The sequence below is a fragment of the Sminthopsis crassicaudata genome, chromosome 3 (genome assembly GCF_048593235.1).
Source record: "Sminthopsis crassicaudata isolate SCR6 chromosome 3, ASM4859323v1, whole genome shotgun sequence".
Taxonomy (NCBI): domain Eukaryota; kingdom Metazoa; phylum Chordata; class Mammalia; order Dasyuromorphia; family Dasyuridae; genus Sminthopsis; species Sminthopsis crassicaudata.
The window spans coordinates 1539384-1559899 of record NC_133619.1 but is presented as its reverse complement, the minus strand read 5'-3'; the positions used below and the strand labels follow the sequence as shown (position 1 = coordinate 1559899).

General features: G+C 56.5%; 1 protein-coding gene across 2 annotated transcripts; it reads right to left on the bottom strand.

The window, feature by feature from the left end:
- Window positions 1-441: 441 nt before the first annotated feature.
- On the bottom strand, window positions 442-17115 carry P2RX1 (purinergic receptor P2X 1). Of its 2 annotated transcripts, XM_074297776.1 has the most exons (13): window positions 16737-17115; window positions 9062-9209; window positions 8022-8093; window positions 7403-7472; window positions 6779-6875; window positions 5630-5710; window positions 5126-5267; window positions 4241-4371; window positions 3961-4051; window positions 3510-3575; window positions 2560-2664; window positions 2228-2303; window positions 442-1092 (listed from the first exon to the last, which is right to left on the bottom strand). In XM_074297776.1, exons 1-12 carry the CDS (start codon window positions 17075-17077, stop codon window positions 2238-2240), a joined length of 1410 nt encoding a protein of 469 aa, XP_074153877.1. In that variant the 5' UTR covers window positions 17078-17115; the 3' UTR covers window positions 442-1092; window positions 2228-2237. The 2 variants fall into 2 exon arrangements, with proteins under 2 accessions (XP_074153877.1, XP_074153878.1); XM_074297777.1 differs by lacking the exon at window positions 8022-8093.
- Window positions 17116-20516: the final 3401 nt, after the last annotated feature.

The window sequence follows — 20516 nt, the reverse complement described above, 5'->3', positions numbered from 1 at the left end:
AAGGGGGAGATGTTATGATTACTAAGTGAGAACTGAGGTTTTCTGGACAATTACAAGGTGAGAACTCAGGTTGACTTGATAGAGGGGGCAAGCTCATTGGCTGGGGTGGTTCTTCCCAGAAGCCCTTGCATTATCCCACGCCCATTCTCTGGGAGAATAAAAGAGAGAGCACTGGGCGCAGAGGGCAGATCGGCCTGGAGAAGGATAAGAGCTGGAGGAGATTCAGAGCCAGGATTCAAGAGAAGGACTCTGAATTGCATCAGGCTTGACGGGGCTCTCTGCAGGAAGGGAAGTCACTTCTTTGGACAAGAGTTAACAGCAACTGCCTGGAGACAACGGTTCACTAGAGGAAGAAGAATCTGTCTGAGAGATTTGAGTAGACACAGCAGATCTCTTCCCAGAGAGCGATCCGGCAGCTTCTGGAGACGACAGCTCGCTACACCGGACACCGAGGCTGTTTATTAGCGTCAGGGCCCCTCCCGCCCCCGAGGCTGGGGAGCCCAGAACGCTGCTTCCTCCAGGCCCCCTCCCTGCTCCGGCCTCTTCTCGAGTCAGTGTTGGGGCTAGTGGGGGGCGGGGGAGGTCTCCAGCTGCCAGCCCCCCCAGCGAGGCTGCAGCTGTCCCGCCTGCCCATCCAGATGCCCAAACCTCCGGGAGGGGGGGTCTCCTCTGAGCCCAGGTGGGGGGGCGCAGATCCGTGGAGCTTTAGGGCAGAGCAGCCTTGGGGGGACAGCTCCAGGGGGCATGGGGCCCAGATGGGGTGCGCTCCCGCCAGGGCTGGGGACATCCGGCACCTCTGTGCAGGCCTGGCTGTGGGCAAACATGCACAAGGGCGCTCCTAGTGGGGGCGCACCCAGCGGTGGGACCCGGGGCCGGGAGTCCTGGGCTGTGTGAGGGGTCCCGGGGAGGGCTCACAGCAGGAGGGCACATGCGCGAGATGCCCGTGGCCCAGCTGGCATGGGCATCTCCCGTGGGGAGAAGACAAAGAGCGGGGTCCGTCAGCCCCGGCACGGAGCAGGGCGAGAGTCGGCGGGCGGCAGGGTCCAGATTCTCGGGTGGGATCATGGGGAGGGAGGGAGGAGAAGGGAGATCCTGGGAAGGGCAGAGGAGACGGCTTTGAGCTGGGGTTGGGGCTGGCCAGCAACTCTCCTCCCCCACCCTGGCTGTCCTGAGCTGAGCCCACGGTCCCCTCCTCATGGGCAGGGGCGATGCTCCGAGGGCCGTCCTGGGCCTGCATCCCTGGGCCTAGGGTTCTCAGGGAAGGACCCGGAAGCCAAGCCCAGCCCCTCCCCCTCACCTTTTCAGAGCAGCTCTAGCCTCCCTGGGCAGATGAGCCCTGGCCACTCTCCTGTGTCTGTCTCTGTATCTGCCTGTCTGTCCGCTCATCTATCTGTATTCCCACCTGCCCGTCTGTCTGTCTGCTCATCTATCTGGCCCGTCTGTCTGTCTGTCTGTTCATCTATCTGTATACCCACCTGTCTACTTGTCTATTGTCTGTCTGCCAGTCCACCCACCTGTCTGTCCACCCGCCTGTCTGTCCACCCGCCTGTCTGTCTGCCCGCCTGTCTGTCTGCTCATCTATCTGTCTGCCCATCTGTCTGCCTGTCTACCCACCTGTCTGGCTGCCCACCTGTCTGTCTGCCTATCTTCCCGCCTGTCTGCCCATCTGTCTGCCTGTCTGCCCAACTGTCTGTCTACCCACCTGTCTGCCCACCTGTCCGTCTGTCTGTCTCACCCACCCACACCGGCCCAGTCTGATCTTCTGGCCAAGGGCTCCTAGTTGAGCTTCCTGTGGGGAGACCCGAGAGCTCCCTGAGGGGGCATAGCCCCCGGGCCCACAGGGAACTGGGCAGACCTGGCTTCAGACTACCAACACCTACGTGACCTGGACGAGTCAGCCAACCTCAGCCTGCCTCAGTTTCCTCCTTTGCCAAATGCAGGGTCGGGCTCTGGCTACCAAGATCTTTCCAACTCAACCTCTCAAGTGCTAGGAACTCACTCCCAAGACCCTTCTCCAGGAAGGGAAGGCTAAAGATGAGGAAGAGAGCACCCTAAACGTGCCAGCATCCCTTCCCCAGAACCCCTGCCCCCCAAGGTGCCAGCATCCCACTCCCCAAGGCCCTGAGAGAGAGTGCTAAGCACTGGGGGCATCAGGGAGACTGCCCAGGGGAGGCCTGTCCCCTTCCCACCCCCCACCCTCTCCCTGTCCCCTCCCTTCCCCAGGCACCTTCCACACTTCAAGGCGACTTCAGGTTCTCCTGGAGGACCATGGTGGAGCCAGAGGCGTCTTCGTTGTTCCTTGTCTGGAGTTCGGGCCCCAGCCCAGGAGGAAATGAGTGGGGACCATGACGTCCCCCTCCCCTGCCCCAGAGGTTCTTGGGGCAGTTCTGGGGGAGGGGCCACATGGGAGGCTGGGGGGGACAGAAAAGAGGTGGCCCCCCAGGAGATGGTGTGGCCCCGGGACTGAGGGTGGGGGCTGCCCAGCCCTGACCTCCCCTAGAAGCTTGGCTGCCTCCGGCATATACACCCCCCCCACTCCCCCCAGCGGCGGGTACTCACCGGCCCCTGGCCCGTGTCGGCCTCGGCGTACTTGAATTTCTTCTGCTGGTAGTAGTGGCGCTTGGGCAGGATGTGGAGCAGCAGCAGGTCGCAGAGCACGGTGGCCTGGCAGGTGGGTACAGAAGGGCATCGGTCCAGGCATGGGTGAGGGGCGGACGAGTGCCCACGGGCTCATTGGTGCCCCCCTGCCCGGCTTCCTGGCTGTCTGAGCTCCCCGGACCTCCCAGGGCCCCATCTCCCACTGCCCCTTCCCCAGGCAATGGGGAGCCACAGATGAGCCTGGGGCAGGGCTGTGATGGGACAAGTCTGGGCCTTGGAAGGTGGCCTTGGTGGTGGGGGGACAGAGGGGTGGAGCAACAGACCCTTAAGGGCTGTGCTTTGTCATTGCCCATTTCCCAGATGAGGAAACCAAGGCTGGGTGGGGGTGCCCAGCTGGGGCACGTAGGCCATGGCAGGGGCTGAGCAGGGCGGGGCCTCCCCAGGGTCAGTCCTTATGGGGCACGTGGCCGGAGAGGGAGCCTGGGGCCCACGGCCGGATTTGGGGACAGTGCTCCCCCTTTCTGCTCCAGGGAAGGCTCTGCTCGCAGCCATTTACTCAAGCTCATGCTCAGGAGGGTCTCCTGCCCCCAGCCCCAGTTTTCCTTCTTGTACCTTCCCCTGCCTCTCCTGGGGCTGCCCCTGGAGTCCTGACCCCCGCTCCTGTTCTATGGCCTGGATGGGTGACAGAGGGGCTGCCCAGGAGACAAAGGGAGCCGCAGCCCCTCATCTGTTCTCTCGGGTGGACGCACAGTGGGCTTGGCTCTCCCCGGGGGCTGGGAGCCCCTCCCAAGGGCACGGCCCCCCCTGCCCATTTCCAGCCAGCCCATTCTCCTAATCCTGGCACAGAGAGAAGCATCTGGCCTCAGCCCTGCCCCCTTCTGTCTCGTGCCCCTGCCGCCACTCGCACTCACCACCCCGAAGATCCCAATGCCGGAGCCGATGGTGGTCATCGTGGGGATGATGTCGAATTTGCCGGCCTGCGGGGAGGAGGGCCAGATCCGGTCACAGCGACAGAGGAGGACCCGGACCCGGGCCCTGGCTCCGCTCATGCAGGACGGGCAGAGCCTCGGAGGCAGAGGGATAGTTCCGGGGAAGCCCCACGCCCTTGGGACCAGCCCCGGTGGCCCCCGCACCTGCCCTGGAGCCCCTGCTGTGGTTGGGGAAGGGCGAGCTAGCCCGTGAGGACTCAGCCTCTTCCTCCCTGTGCCCTCGTGGGGCCTTGGTTTTCCTGTCTGTAAAATGGGAAACTCAGACTAGAACTTGTCAGTGGGCTTCTGCTCCACATGGCGATCCCCCAGTCTCCACGCAATACCCCCCCCACTGAGACAAAGGCAGGGGGCTGCCCCTCCCCCTAAAATTCACCTGGCCATCCACCAGGATGTCAAAGCGGATCCCAAACACCTTGAACAGGTGCCGATGCTGGGTGCCATTCTCTGTGTAGTAGCGGGCAAACCTGGGGGGGAGGGGGGCCAGGCTGGAGCTGCTGTCTGCCCCTCATCCCTCCATCCCAATCCCTTTAGTCCCGTTTCCCCCCCTCCGGCTCCCCGCCTTGGGCTCCCTTCCCCCCCCAGGGTCCCCGCTCCCCCCAGCCCCCCGTTCCCGCCACAGTGCCCTTGCCCAGGCCGGCCCCAGGGGCCCTCACCTGAAGTTGAAGCCCGGAGAGAGGTTGTTCTCCTCGTTGTACAGGCCGTGGAACTCATAGAGGGGCCGGCAGTGGCGCACGGCCCAGTCCAGGTCGCAGTTCCAGTCAATGGTGATGCCGACCACTCCTCCCTGTGGGGGACAGAGGTTAAGGCCGGCCTGGTCCGGAGCCTCGGGCGGCCGTGTTCCAGGCCCAGAAGCTGCCCCGGGCGGGGCCCCTGCGGGCCCTCTCTCCGGCTGGGTGAGCCTGGACAGCCTCATCAGCAAGATTCGAGGCCGCCTCCCTGAGCGGAGATGCTCCGGCCATAGGGAGGGAGGCCTTGGGAAGGGCCCAAGCTCCCCAGGCCAAGATGGCTCCAGGGTGTGGGCAGAAGAGGCAGGATTTGGGGGGGGGGGGTGGCCAGGCCTGGAGCAAGAGATGGGGGGGGCAGGACAGACTGGCAGAGACTCAGCCTAGGCCACCTCAGGCCCTCTCCACTGATGGGCCCTGCCCAGGCCTTCCTCACCAGAGGGCAGCCTCTCAGGGGTCCCACGCCCCCCCACCTTGTGTGGCTTTCATTCTATTAACAGCATCCATGTGCTTAGCATGGGGTGGAGGGGGGGAAATAAGGTGGAGCTGCACAGACTGCTGCCGGCCTTGGGTCCAGTCCCCCTCTCCCCCCCCCAGTTGGTTCTGGAGAGCCCCGGGGCTGCCCCTGTGCCAGAGGAACAAAGAACCCAGGCCAGGAGGGATAGGGACTGGGCTGCCAAGCCTGGTCAGGCAGCTGGCTCTCTCCTTTGTCTCTCTGTCTGTCTGTATCTCTCTCTCTGTCTGTCTCTGTCTCTGTCTCTCTCTATGTCTGTCTCTCTCTCTGTCTCTCTGTCTCTCTCCCACAGCCCTCTGTACCTTCACAGCCAAGGTGCTGAAATTCTGGCCCGAATACCTCACGATGGAGCCCAGCTCGAAGATGGGGCACAGGGGGTCCCGGCTCTTGTGGTACACGCAGCTCTTCATATACTGCTTGTTCACCGTCTCCACCAGGTTTCGCCTGCGGGGAGAAAGGCCGGTCCTGCTGGCCAGGGAGCAGAGGGAGGCCGGACCCTCAGGAGTCCTCAGCCGGCCTCCCCACAGCCTCCTGGAGGCCAGAGGCCCAGAGGGCTCGGGAGGGCCGGCAGAGGCCCAAGGCAACCCCCCCCCTCCTGAAAGGACTTAAGGAAGCAGAGTTTCTGGGAGGCCCCTAAGGGAGCAGAGCCCCCCCAGCCTCAGAGGGGTGCAGGCCCCCACCTTCTGGGGTCCTGGTTGAGGGCAGCACACTATCCCTCCCAAATGTTAAGGGGGGGGACTGGTGGGGGGAGCGGCGGCCTCTGTCCGGCCCAGAGAGCTCCCGCTGCTGGGTCATGGAGCACTTACCTGTTGACTTTGAACCTGGGAAAGCTGATGCTGTTCTTGATGAAGAGGGTGAAGTTCTCCGCCTCCCTCAGAAGGGCCGGGCTGGAAGAGAGCCAGTGTCCTTCAGACTGCGGACTCGTGGGGCCCCTCCCCCTCTGCCCCTCCTCCCCCTCCCCTTCCTCCCCTTCCCCCTCTTCCCCATCCTTCCTCTTCTTCCTCCCCTCTCTTCCCCCTCCCCTTCTCTTTCCTCCCTTCCTCCTCTCCATCCTCCTCTTCTCCTTCCCAGGCTCGGGTCTCCCCTAACTACCTCAGCCTCCATCCTCACATGCCCCACCCCCACTGTCTCCACTGGCAGCCTCTTAAGGCCCCGGGCCACCCCCACCCCCCGACTTACAGAGCCCATTCCAGGTCTGTTGGGAACACATTTTCCCAGGACTGAGGAACTCATGCAAAGCAGGCACTTTGTAAATGGAGATGAATGAGTGAATGAGTGAGTGAATGAATGAATGAGTGAATGAGTGAGTGAATGAATGAGTGAGTGAACGAGTGAATGAATGAGTGAATGAATGAATGAATGAGTGCACAGTTTAGCATTTCATACAAAGTAGGCGCTTTGTAAATGTGGAACAATGAATGAATGAAGTGAGTGAAGTGCCGGGGCCCAAGACTGCGCCCTCGGAGGCAGACTAGGGGGAGCCCGGTCTCCAGCCTCCCCCTCGCTGTGCCTCACCCCCAGCCCCAGCATCGGGTAGTGAGGAGTTAGGTCCCTGCCCGGCCTGGGGGCCAGGGGCCAAGGGTCGGACCGTGGGCTCGGCTGCAGCCTCGGCCACAGGACAAAAACTCCACTGACCTTGGGGTGAGGACCGTGCTCCCTGAATGGTCCTCCCCGGACCCCCCCCCCACACACACACACACATCCGGGCATCTTCTAGGTCCCAGAAGCAACAGAGGCCCACCCGCCTCCGGGCCACGCCCCCACCCCTCCGGGCCACGCCCCGGGCCCCAGCCTCTCCGGGCAGCAGCGACCCCGGCGGGTCCCAAAGTCCGGCTGAAAGTCGGGGTCAGAGGCAGAATTGGGATTCAGCCCCCGCTCAGTGCCCAGACTTGGGGGCGGAGCTACAAGAAGACGCCCCGCCTCTCCCCCTGCTCCACGTTTACGGGGGTCTTTACTCAGGGACGTGATCGTCCACCTCCACGGGGCACCAGCCCAGGACTTCACACGTCTTGACGGAGCTGTTAAAGCGCACGCACTTGCCGGTCCGGATGCCTGCGGGGGGGGGGGGGGGGGGGGCTGAAGTTCTCCCGCTGGGGGCGCCTCCCGGACCCTCACTCAGGGAGTGGGGGCTCTGTCCCGGGCACTCCAGACACTCCCCCTCCCATCTTGGGCGGGGACCTCAGCCCGGCATATGCCGCGGGGTCCGCGCCCGGCCCACCCAAGGACCTTCTTTTCCGTCTGCTCTTTTAACAGCAAATGGAAGGAAGGAAAGAGAGAGGAAGGAGAGATGAAAGAGGGGGAGGGGAGAGGAGGAGGGGACATGGGAGATAGGGGAGGAGAAGGGGAGGAAGAAGAGGGAGAGGGGAGAAGGGAGGGGAGAGAGGGAAGGAGGAGGGAAAGGGGAGGGGGAGCAGGATGGGGGGGAGCTGTCCATGGTGGGCACGTGCTTCTCTGAGAGGCCTCTGGGCTCCTGACCCCTGGTCCGGCGTGACCCTCAGAGACTTGGGCCAGGAGGGAGCTGGGCTGCCTTAGGGGTCCGGGGAGGGGGGCAGCGTGGGGAGGGGCCGACCCCCCCTTACCGTGGCCCTTGCGCTTGGGTTTCCCTGCCGGACATTCCCCGTCATCCTGACAAAGCCCTCCGTCTGGATTCTGGAAACACCAAGGGGCGCCCCATGAGGGGGGAATGTCCTCCCGAGAAGTGTCTCAGAGCGGATAAACTGCTTCTGAGGTGGTGAGCTCCCCATCCCTACAGGTATGCAAGGTGGGGTGGCTGCCTGCCGGATTCGGGCCAGATGCTCCAGCCCAGAGAATCTGGAGTCCAGGGACCGCCCGGGGCAGAGGCAGGGATTTAGCCCCTAGCCCGAGCAGAGGGGGAGGGGCAGTCCCTCAGCATCTCCTCAACCTGACAGCCCCAGCCAGAATTAGGACTTTGGGCCTCACCGGGGGCCCATTTTGCAGACGGGGAAACTGAGGCAAAGGTTAAGTGATTTCCCCGCTGCAGCGTCCAGGATGGGCCTTCCCGACTCTGGGGCCGCAGCGTGGGGGAGGGGGGGGGCTCCCCGGTTCTGCCGAGCCCCCAAGGAGGCCGCATCCAGTCCAAGGTCGGCCCGAGCCCGGCCTCCCCAAAGCCCGCCCCTCCCCCAGCGCAGAGGGCTTGAGTCACGGGGCTCCTGCGGGGCGGGGGATGGGCGCTCTTACGTCCGCGCAGCTCCCCTGGACCTGGCCGGGAGTCACAATGAGGTTGGTGATCACCACGAAGGAGCTGGCGCCCTGGGAGGAGAAACGCTGCTGGGGCCGCGCGGCGGTTCTCGCCCAGAGGGGGGGGGGGCGGGGCGGGGCTTGCGGATCGCAGTGTGGGAGGGGGCGGGAGGCTTGGCCCTAATTTGGGGAGGGAGCCCCTCCTTCCGCCAGAACCGCCGCCTTTCCCTCCTGAGGGAGACTGAAAGTCCCAACTCATCTGCGGCGGAGCCAGCCCGGGAGCCAGCCCGGGAGCTCAGTGCGGGCAGCCGGGGACGGGCAGCCGGGGACGGGCAGCGGGGGAGGGGGGCGGACAGGCGGGGCTGGGGGAGACAGCCGGGCCGGTGGCCCAGGGCTGCCCTGGCGCTTGGCCACAAGGACTCGATTCCCAGCCCTGGAAGAGGGGAGCCGGGAAGGGAGCCAGGGCTGGCAGCGCGGGCCGGCAAGGCCGGGGAGGGAGGAGAGGCGGCTGGCTCTGGCCATCCCCTCGGCGGCGCGGAGCTGGCCCAGGCCCTGGGAGCTCCCATCCACAGGGCGGACGGGTGGTGATCGGGCAAGGCCCGGCTGGGGACGAAGGGGGGAGACTGAGGCGGAAGGGGGCAGGACCGCGGCACTTTCTCTGCCTTCTTCCCTCCCAGACGACAGGGCCACACCTCCCCTTGCCCTCTTCCCCCTCCGCCCCCAAATCCCAGTCAGAGCGAGGCCCCAGCTGGGAAGGGGAGACCAGGACTCAGGAGGAGGGCAGGGGCAGCGAGGGCCTCATGGGGGGAGGCCGGAGCTGGCAGGGGTCCTGACTGCTCCCGGGTGTGCACTGGGTGCTAGGACTTTGTTGGGAAAGGATAAACTGGCCCCTTCCAAGCCGCTTTTTCGTAGGTCTCCTCTCCCTCCACTCAGACTCAGTTGGCTGGAGAAGGAAGAGCCCCCATGGGAAAGCCCCCAAATGGTCAATCTGGGGTGTCAGGGGCTCCCCATCCCCGCTCCTCACACACTGGCTCACTCACCTGGGCTGGAAACACGTAATCAGCCACATCCCAGACCTGTAGGCCCAGGCCCGAGATGTTGGTCACGGCCAGGCCCTTGAGCTTCACTGACACCGAGCTGATGAGCCCATCAGTTGTCTGATAGCCCTTCTCGAAGAGAAAGACCCACCTGGGGACAGAAAAGTGTCCATGGGTATCCCACAGGTGCCACCTTCTGATCCCGGCACCCCTCCCCCTGGGGGCTCTGCTCTTCCAGAACACACATCCTCGAAGTTGTCCAGGGGCTGTGGGAGGGGGAGGGAGAAAGGACACCCAGGTCCTCAGGGGCGCCAGGGAGGACCTGAGTGAAAGTCCGGCCTCAGACAATTCTTAGCTGTATGACCCTGGACTTGCCTTCATTTCTTCTTCTGCCAACCACCCCCTATCATTGCCAAGAAAACCCCAGAAGGGTCACAAAGAGTCAGATGAGACTGAAAGAACCAAACAGCAAGCCGTATCACCTCTGTTTAACTCAGCTAACGCTCCCATGTTTTTTGTGAAGACCAAATGAGACAATATTTTCACTTAACACAGGGCCTGGTACATAGTAGGTGCTTAATAAATGTTTAAAATATTTGCTTTGGAGTTAGAAGGACCTGAGTTCAAATCCTAACTTATGTAACCTTGGGCAGTCATTTAATGGCTGCCTGCCTCTGTTTCCTCATCTGCAAAATGGGGATAATAATAGCAGTCCAGGGCTGCTGTGATAACTTATGAAAGAGGCTTTTTATTATCCCCTTACTATTCTCCGTCCAAGCGTCCAATCCTCAGCTCTCTGAGTCTGGACTTCTCAGTCGGGAAGATCTGGGGCTGCTCCCAAAATCAAACTTGAAAAAAAAAGGGCAGGATGGAGAGTAGGGATATGGAGCTGCACCAGGGGAGCCCAAAATCTCCAACATCACCCACTTCCTCCCAGTTACCCAGGCTTCCAGTTTAATCCAATGAGTGTGTATTGAACACATGTATTGAGCACATTCTATGGGCAGACAGTCTCTCTCCTTTTCTTCTCCTCTGATTGCTCTTCTGTCTCCTTTGCTGGAGCTTCCTCCAGATCATGCCTTCTAACCATGGGTCCCTCAAGATTCTGTTCTAATTCTTCTCTTCTCTGTTGGAGGGGATGTGGGAAAACTGGGACACTGATGCATTGTTGGTGGAGTTGTGAAAGAATCCAGCCATTCTGGAGAGCAATCTGGAACTATGGCCCAAAACTCATCAAACTGTGCATAACCTTTTGATTCAGCAGTGCTACTCCTGGGCTTATATCCCAAAGAAATACTAAAGAGGGGAAAGGGATCTGTATGTGCCAAAATGTTTGTGGCAGCTCTTTTCATAGTGGCCAGAAACTGGAAGATGAATGGATGTCCATCAATTGGAAAATGGTTGGGTAAATTGTGGTATATGAAGGTTATGGAATATTATTGCTCTGTAAGAAATAACCAGCAGGAGGAATACAGAGAGGCTTGGAGAGATTTACATCAACTGATGATGAGTGAAATGAATAGAATCAGAAGATCTCTGTACACTTCAATGTTGTATGAAGATGTATTCTGATGGAAGTGGATATCTTCAACATAAAGAAGATCCAACTCACTTCCAGTTGATCAATGATGGACAGAAATAACTACACCCAGAGAAGGAACACTGGGAAGTGAATGTAAATTGTTAGCACTGCTGTCTATCTACCCAGGTTACTTACACCTTTGGAATCTAATACTTAATGTGCAACAAGAAAATGGGATTTACACACATATATTGTATCTAGGTTTTACTGTAACACATGTAAAATATATGGGATTGCCTGTCATCTAGGGGAGGGAGTAGAGGGAGGGAGGGGATAATTTGGAAAAATGAATACAAGGGATAATGTTATAAAAAAATTACTCATGCATATATACTGTCAAAAAATTTATAAATAAAATTAAAAAAAAACAAATGGGAAAAAAATTCTGTTCTAATTCTTCTCTTCTCCCTCTAAAGGTTTCCCTGCATGAGCTCATCAGCTCCCCTGGATTCAGTGACATCTCTGTGCTGACAATTCTCACATCTGCCTATCTTGCTCCCTAACATCCTGCTACTGCCAGTCTCACATCTACAGCTCCCTTTCATAAATCTGGACATCCAATTGACATCTTAATCTCAACAAGTCCAAGACAAAACTCGTTGTCTTACCTTTTAAGCCCTCTCTCCTCTCCTACCTTCCATATTATTGTAGCAAACACATTCTTCCCAGATCCTCAGGCTCCCGACCCAGGAGCTCTCCTAGGCTCCTCACTTTCTCTCACTTTTCAGAACCAATATGGTGTCTATTTCATCTCTCTCCTCCATTTTACCTCTGTTCTAGATTTCATCTCTGAAACATCTGTATTTTGTTTCTGCATCTTCTCTCTTCTATTTCACCTTTGCAGCATCTCTAGTCAGTTTCATCATTGCAGTGTCCCTGGTCAGTTTCACCTCTCCAGCATCTCTACTCTATTTCACTCCTGCAACATTCCTGGTAAGTTTCACCTCTGCAGCTTCTCTGGTCAGTTTCACCGCTCAAGCATCTCTCCAATATGTCCCCTTCTCTGACATTGTCCCCACCCTCACACAGACTCTCATCATCTCATGATTAGCAATAAACTTTCAGAGGGTCTGCCTGCCTTCAGTCTCTCCCCACTCCAATTCATCCTTCATTTAGCCACCAAAGTTATTGTCAAGGACTTGACTTCTTTAAGTATTTATTTATATTTAAGTCTGGGATTTTTTGTTTCTTTGTTTAAGCCTCAGCATATTGTCATTTTTTTTCAGTCACTATATCTGAACTTTTTAAGCATCTAAAATCAACTTGATTTCAAGTACATTAATTCTGAAGCCAATGGGATATCAGGACTGGCCTGTTGGAATCATAACAAAGTCAAAGTCAAACCCAGTCGGGGATTGCACAGGCAATATATGCAATATTGGGGGCCTCCTTGCACATATATGACCTATATCTGATTGCTTACCATCTTAGGGAAGGGGAAGGAGATTGAGGGATAGAATCTGGCACTCAAGAACTTTAAATAAAAATGTTTAAAAAATTGGGGCCCTCCAAGATCTGGCTAGGGCTTCAGTAGGGAACAAAGCCAACTAGTGGATGATGACTGTGTAAGGAGAAGGAAGTAGAGATAAAGCTGAAGAAAGGCCCCATATTGGGTCATCCCTAGGCAGAGGTAGAAGCCAGGGATTATGGAAATATGAAGGGCAGAACTGGAATAGAGTAGCAATAGGGCCATCTGGCCCCCTGAGAAGACAGTACCAAAAGGAGTGTTCCCGACACAAGGTCCCAATCTAGGAACTCAGATTAGAGATTTGGGTTCACAGAAGAAAACCCTGAACACAATGAAGAAATGCTATGGGTTAAGAGAAACCTCAAAGGCAACATGGGGGGAGCAGGGAGGAAATGGTTTAGACACAAGGACTCCAAGAAAGGATAGAAGAAATAAGGCAAAAATTAAAGTAGAGCTCTTAAGGAAAAAAATTGGAAGGAAAATAAATAGCTTAAAACAGAAGATGGAAAACTTGACCCAAGTAGTGAACTGAAAATAGAATGAAATAAATAACTTGATGATTCAACAAGACAAGAAATATTAGAATAAAGTTGAATGTCTGGAAAGTTAGAAGAATGGATATGGGTACATAACATATATGGAAAACAAGCTTAGGAGAAAAAATTTAAGAATCATCAGAATTCCTAAAATTACAAAATAAAAAAAAATCTGGACACCATATTCCAAGAAATCATAAAAGAAAATTGTCCCTATCTTCTAGAATTAGAGGGCAAAGAGAAAGTAGAAAGAATCTATGAGTTATCTCTGATAAGAAGCACGAAAATGAAAACCCTCAGAAACATCACACTCAAAATCCAGAGCTTAGAGGATGAATAAAAAATATAGTGCAAGGATTCGGAAAGAAAGAATTGAAGAACATAAGGAACCAGAATCAGGATCACATAAGATTGTGTTGCACTTTAGGAGAGAAGAAATTTTGGAATATGATATCCCAAAAGACAAAGGGAAGAAGACTTGCAATCAAGAATAACTTATCCTGTAAAAGTGAATTATAATGCTATGTGGTGGCAAATAGGGAGTGATTTTTATTATAGTCCAGAACTTCCAAGCACTACAGATGAAAAGGGTAGACTTGGGCAGACTCTTTGAAATATAAACACAAGAGAAAAGGGGAACCTAGAAAGGAAAATATATTCCAACAATCAAATGATGACCAAAAGCTTACATTCTAATAGAAGAAGGAAAAGTGTCCCTTCAGAATTCCACTGTTTAAAAAAGACGTAGGCATAGTTTTGTCCCATTTTATTTACTTTTAAGAAAGAAATAAAAAGGGAGGGGAAAATAAATATTGGAGAAGAAAGTTGGGAAAAAAAGAAAGCTCTGTTTCTCATAATTGAGATATACTAAAAAAAAAAGTATAAAATATGAAGGAAGCTGTAGGAGAGGAAACCTCTCATAAACTTTATTCTTCTTTGGAACCAGGAAAGGAGTGTTGACTATATACACGAAGTTTTGTGTAGATACATATTAAATTCAATAGGGAATCCAAGAAGGGCAGTGAAAGAGAAGAAAGTGTTTTTAAGAAGGGTAGAACTGGTGAAGTAATAGTTTCAACAAAACAAATATCAGCTTTAGAAAGAGGATCATGAAAGAAGGATTCATTGGAAAGAAAGTATATGAAGCAGTGATCAAGATCTGGGCTGGATGAAGAGAGGAGGGAAAAAGGAGTGGAATCGGTCCAATTCAATACTCTTAGTGTTGACCCTATTCCTTTCTTTTTCTTTGTAAAGAATAGCTTGGGGATAAAGAAAAGAAAAATCATAAGAGGTTATGAAGGAAGGAAAATATGAGTAATAATGAATGTCAGTAGGATAAATTCACCTACAAAATCCAGGAGGATAGCAGAATGAGTTGGAAAGCAGAACCCAACAAGAAACATACCTTACACAAAGATGGGTGTGAAGTTAAAATGTGAGGATGGAGATAAATATATTCTGCCATACGTGAGTTTTTCAAATTAAGTTGGAATGAGATTCAGGCCAATTCCTGAAGTAGACTTGTGATGGAGAGAGCCATCTGTACCCACAGAGAGGACCGTGGGGACAGGTGTGGAGCACAACACAGCAGTTTCACTTTTTGGTTGGTTGCTTTTTGTTTTATTTTTTCCCCTTTTGTTCTGATTTTTCTTGTGCAGCAAGAGAATTGTGAAAATAAGTATAGAAGAATTACACATTTAACATATATTGGATTATTTGCTGTCTAGAGGAGGGGAGAGGAAGGGAGAGAGAAAAAATTTGCAACACAAGGTTTTGCAAGGGTGAATGCTGAAACTATCTTTGCATATATATTTTCAAATCAAAAGCTATTATTAAAAAAAAATAAAAGTAAGTTGGGAAACCATGATTTCAGGCAACACAATGGTAAAAACAGGCATGGCTTAAAAAAAGATAAGCAGGGAAACTATATGATATTTAAAGGTATATATCATGCAATAATATCAATACTTTATGATATGTATGTGTGTGAATATATATATGTATGAATGTGTGTATGTATGTATGTATACATGTTTGCCAAATAGCACTGCATTTAAATATTAAAAGAATCAAATTATGGGGAGAAATAGGTAGCCAAAAGCCCCAATAAAATTGGGGACTTTACTATCCCCTCCTTCTGACCTAGACAAAGCTAACAGAAGAGAAAAAACAGAAGGCTGTTAAAGGTCTGAGTAGAATTTTAGAAAAGCTAGGGAGGCTGAATCTCTGAGGATCACTGATGGGGAGTCAGAGTCTAAAAGTCAAGGAAGTCGCCATTGGACTGTGTCATCTCCTGAATGGGGGCCTGGAGAGGCTGACCGTCAGACCGGCTTTTAGGAAAATCGCTTTGCCGGCCGAGGGGAGGATGCACTGAAGTGGGAAGACAGCCCGGAGGCCAAGTGAGCAGCCTCCTTCGTCCCCCTTGGGGTGAAGCAGAGGACGGGACTCCCGAAGTCACGAGCTGGGGAGAGAGAGGAGACCCCGGTGGAGTCCTCCCTGCGGCCTTTGGGAGGAAGGCACCAGCTTCCTGAATCGGTGAAGGAGGGACCCGATGGTCAGTTGGGTGCTCCAGACCCCAAGCTCTGGGGAAGCTCAGGGGAGAAACTAGCAGGATTGGAGGGGCCTGGGAAGGCTTCCTGGAGGAGGCGGGATGTGAACCTGCCACTGAAGGAAGTGCAAAGTCCGGGGGAGGTAAGCCTCGTGGGGGCACAATGCGGTCTGGACTGAGAGCCGGTGCCGCCTGAGCCTGGGGGACCCCGACACGCGAGAGCCTGAGCAGAGAGAGCCACAGGGAAAAGCAGTTCTTTAAGCGAGCGGAGGACGGGGAGCGAGGGGCGGCAGGAGGAGGGGAGGACGGCCTGGGCAGTCCCTCCAGTCTCTGGGTCTTGCCTTCGCCTCAGGGCGGGGGGGGGGGGGCGGGCGAAGGGTCCCCAGCCCCGCCTTTCTCTGTGACTTGGCTGGGTGCGCAGCAGAGGATGGCTTGGGCTGGGAGCTCTCGGGCCTTATTTCTGCGGAGGTGAGTGCAAGTCCCGCCGTCTGCGGGCCTGGGGCTTCCCGGGGGAGCCACGCCAGCCTCCTCTGGCGGAGGCCGAGGCAGGCGGAGTCGGGCTGGCAGGAAGGAGGCAGAGGCCGGGAGGGAGACCTCGGCCTCCTCCCTGGGTTGCTCTGCTGCCCGCCACCCCGGTGGCCGATGGCCTTCAGTCGGGGTGGAGGAAGGAGGGGGAGAGACCGCTCCCCCACCCCGCCTTCTTCAAAGGCTCAAAGCAAGGGCCCCAGGGCTGCGCCTTTGTGCCGCCCCCAGCCTCGCCTGGCCGCCACTGAGCAAGTCTTTCTCCCTCAGGATTTGATCATCAGCCTTTGCTGAAATATGAGGAAACTGAGGGGGGGGCGGAATCCCACGGACGCCCCCCACCCCGCAGCAGGTCCCCAGTGGAATCCAGATGGGCCTAAGGTCACATGGCCCGGCCCTTTCCTCCCAGTGAGAGCTCCCACGGGGCAGGGGGGCTCCCTCCCACCTCACACTCACACCCCTGGGGGAACGCGCGTGCACACCGCACTTCCACCTTTCAGGGCACCACCTCTCCAAGGGCTCCCGCTGGCAGTGAGCGCACAGCCTCGCGCTCACCCCCGTGGGCTCCCACACCCGCAGCCCCCCAGGTACAAACGTACCCTCACCCTGTGCATCTCCGCCCATCCCCCCATTCGCAGGCACGGCCCCCCTCTCTGCACGCTCACACACAGGTGCCCACACACATACCCCCTCCCCGCAGGAAGCTCTAGGCTAAGCCCCAGCCAGCCCGGGCCCCTCCTGGCCGCTGGCAGAGCCTCCCCTCTCCCCCCCCCCCCTCCGTGCGGAGGGCAGTGTCCAGCCGGGTTCTGGGAGGCGGGAAGGAAGCCCTGCTCCCTCCGGGAGCTCGTGGGGGGGACAGACGCCGCCTTCCCGGCTCCGACCGCGAGGGACCAGGACAGCCCGGCGGGCTCCTTGGTGGCTCGGCCCCCGGGGGCTCTGAGAGGCCCTGCTGGGGGGTGAGGTGTCCCTGGGGTCCGGCCCCCCTGTCCTTGGAAACGGCGGGGTGGGGGGGAGGCTCTTACCCTACCACGTAGGTGAGGACCACCAGCTGGATGAGGCGGAAGATGACGCCCACTTTCTTGTTCCGCACCAGCACCATGCGGGGGGTGTCGTACTCAAAGAAGAAAGCCGACAGCTTGGTCCTGATCCGGCCCTGCATGCTGAGGGGGGGCTGACCGGTGCTGAGGGGGGGCTGTCCGGTGCTGAGGGGGGGCTGACCGGTGCTGAGGGGAGAGTCCTGCCGGAGCCAGGCTCGTGGGGCCCGGCCGCTGCCAGCTGTGTCCCCTCCTTGCTCAGAGCAGGACTGAGCGACAGATGGGACACTCCGTGGGTCGGGCAGTTTATCGGACAAATAAGTTTCCATCTATAGGCAGGGGGCGGAGCCGGGGCTGGTGGGGGGGGCCGCCCCTCTGGGGCCGCCCAGGCCCTGGCCCAGCGCTTGCTACCGCACAGCGGCCGCTCAGGAAGGAAGCCGGCTGTCAGACGGCAGATAAGCCCGGCCCCAGAATAGGAACATCTGGGGGCAGAGGCCCGGGAGCCCGAGGCCTCCGGCAGTCCTGGGTCCCCCGCAGCCCGCCCGCGGACAGGATCCAGTGCGAGAGGAAGTCGGGAGGCTCCCTGAGCCCTGATCGGAAGGACCCATTATCAGATGGACCCACAAGAGGCTAGCCAGAGGCTCATGGGCAAGCTGGGTTCCAATCCTGCCACTGTTCCTGACCAGCTCCTCTGCTGGGCATCAGCCTGGTGCCCGTCCCCGGTGCCCATCTCCAGTGCCCGTCCCCGCCTCGGGTCTAGCCTGGAGATGAAAGGCCATGGAAGGCCATAGCCAGGTTGGACTCTCCCTTACACCTCCGACCTTGGTGGCTGCCCCCTCCCCACCCCCCAGGATCTCCCAGCCTCCCCGGTGGGTCACAAGTAGAGGATGGCCCAGGTCCTAGTCTGTGGGACAGCAGGCAGACCGACTCCTGCTCTCAGCCTTGGCCAGCCTCTCTGGCCCGCTGGAGGCCCCGTCCACACCTGGGGGAGTCCCCCTATGCTGCTGGGGGTCCTGGGAGTCTCCCGTGCCCCCCATTCTCCAAGCGAACACAAAGTCAGGGGACAGGGAGGGGCCCCAGAGTCAGCCCTGCACACATGGTGCTGTTTGGGCCTAGAAATCTCCCAGGACACAGAGCCCAGATGCCCTGGTTGTAGTCCGGGGGTGCTGGGGGGAGCCCAGAGCGGTCTAGGGGATCCTGCCTTCCCCACTGTCCTACCATCCCCCACATCACTCTATGATCCCAGGACTTCACATGGGGGTCCTGGCAAGAGAGGCCTTTAGAAAACCCCCAAATCTTGTCATGGAGTCCATTCTAGGACCATCTTTGAAACCTAGCCAGGCCGGCTCAAGATCCCTTCTCTGGGGCCTGGGGTCCGGCCCCGTGGGGCAGGCAGTGTTCAAGTTGGCTCCTGTTCAGAGCAGCCCAGGCCTGGGCAGGGAGAGCTAACCTGGAGCTGAGAGGTCCTTTTAGGGAAGGGCTGGGAATGCCTGCCAATGGTTGGGCCCCGGGCAGGCTAAATTTAACCGGGCTCAGGCCTAGATCTGCGAGGCCGGGGCCTTCCCCCCCTTCGGGCCGAGCTCCCACAGTGGGCCGGAGGCATGGTCAGCAGAGAGTCCCGCATTCCTCCCGGCACCCCGGCAGCCCCCTTCCCTGCCTGCCCTGTTCCTGTCCCTGGCACCGTCCTGGCCGTCCCCCGCGCTCCGGGCCGACTCAGGCCCTGGCTGCTTTCCATCGGTCCCAGATGGACAAAGGACTCCGGTCCAGGCCATACAAGGGCTGTGTGAGCTCTGGAGGAGACGGCTGGGGCAGGGGAGGGCAGCCGAGGGATGGCGCCCGTCCCACTGACCTCATCCAGGACTGAAGCGGGGAGCAGGGGAGGGAGTGGGGGTTGCAGAGAGATGGGACGAGGGCATCCTGGCGTGGAGAAGGGGGCTTGTCCCTCCCCTGGAGCCTAAGAGCACAGGGGCCAGGCCCTAGGCCTGGAGGGGATTCTTGCTCAGAGGGAGGTCAGCCTCCATGACCTTGGGGCTCCTTCCAGGTCAAGGGGGTTGAGGTAGAGAGGAGCACGTCGTCGAGACACCTGAGACCACAAGAGCAAATAACAAACAGGGGGTCCGAGAGCATGGCCGCAGGGTGCCCTGGTAGCCCTTCCAGGGCGAGGACCCCCAGCACAGCCCCAGTCTCCTTGGACAGCCAGGCTCAAGGCTCTCTGGCGGCAGCTCCTCCTCTCCCCGGCCAGTCTTGGGGTACAGTTCTGGGGGCACCTGCTGCTCTTGGCCTTGGTGGGGACTGGGGGCCCAGTGCATAGCCCGGCTTGGCCTCCACTGCTCCTCCCCCCAGGCTGTGCTTGGCCAGCTGGACTCCCAGGCAAGTTGACGGGTGAATTTTCCTTCAGAGGAGCTTTCTTTCTCGTCGGGGAAGCCCCCAACCCAGATTGTTCAGCAGATGGGACAGGCGGAGGCCTCCCTCTGCTGGGCCAGCGCTCGCTTCTCCATGTTATTAACAAGGATGGGACCCCACTTGAGGAAGCTGGGAGCTCCTCCCTTTGCTCCTGTGAAACTGGTCTCCCGTGACCTCTTAGTGGCCAAATCTAATGGCCTCTTTTCAATGGCCCTGACCTTTGTAATCTTGGACACTGTTGGTCACCTTCTTCTCCTTCTCCTCCTCTTCCTCTTCCTCCTCCTCTTCTCTCCGGATTCTTTTCCTCTCTGAAGGCTCCTCTGCCTACCTTGCTAGATCTTTATTCACCCCCTGGGAGTGTCCTTCAGGGCTCTTTCCTGGACCTCTTCTTTTCTTGTTTTCTCTCACAGAAGCAATAAACTGGGGGGGGGGGATTAACACCCAATGGTTCTGATAAAAGGCCTCATTTCTAAAATATAGAGAGAATTTATAAGCATTCAAGACATTCTCCAGCATTCTCCAAATGGTCAAAGGATACAGATAATTTTCACATGAAATTGAAACCATTTCTAGTCATATGAAAAGGTGCTCTAAATCACCACTGATCAGAGAAATGCAAATTAAGACAACTCTGAGGTTCCACTACACACCTGTCAGATTGGCTAGAACGACAGGGAAAGATAATGCAGAATGTTGGAGGGGCTGTGGGAAAACTGGGACACTGATACATTGTTGGTGGAGTTGTGAAAGAATCCAGCCATTCTGGAGAGCAATCTGGAACGATGCTCAAAAAGTTATCAAACTGTGCATGCCCTTTGATCCAGCAGTGCTGCTATGGGGCTTATGTCCCAAAGAGATATTAAAGAATGTTTGTGGCAGCTCTCTTTGTAGTGGCCAGAAACTGGAAACTGAGTGGATGTCCATCATGGAGAATGGTTGGATAAATTGTGGTATATGAATATTATGGAATATTATTGTTCTATGAGAAATGATCAGCAGGATGATTTCAGAAAGACCTGGAGAGACTGACAGGAACTGATGCTGAGTGAAGTGAGCTGAACCAGGCGGAGAGAGCCGCCTGCACCCAGAGAGGACTGTGGGAACTGAGTGTGGACCACAACAGAGCATTTCCACTTTTTTGTTGTTGGTCGATTACTTGTATTTTCTTTTCTTTCTCATTTTTTTTAATTTGATTTTTCTTGTGGAAATATGTATAGAAGAATTGCACCTATTTAACATATATTGGATTACTTGCTGTCTAGGGGAGGGGAAGGGAAGGAGAAATTTGGAACACAAGTTTTTGTAAGGATGAATGTTGAAAGTTATCCAGGAATATGTTTTGAAAATAAAAAGCTTTAATAAAAA

Excerpts from the sequence above, each read along its gene's own strand:
- P2RX1 (XM_074297776.1), bottom strand. The coding sequence starts at position 17,077 with ATGGAAACTTATTTGTCCGATAAACTGCCCGACCCACGGAGTGTCCCA. Across the intron at positions 7,473-8,021 it reads TCCAGGGGAGCTGCGCGGAC|AATCCAGACGGAGGGCTTTG; the intron begins GTAAGAGCGCCC and ends TGGTGTTTCCAG. Across the intron at positions 3,576-3,960 it reads ACATCCTGGTGGATGGCCAG|GCCGGCAAATTCGACATCAT; the intron begins GTGAATTTTAGG and ends TCCTCCCCGCAG.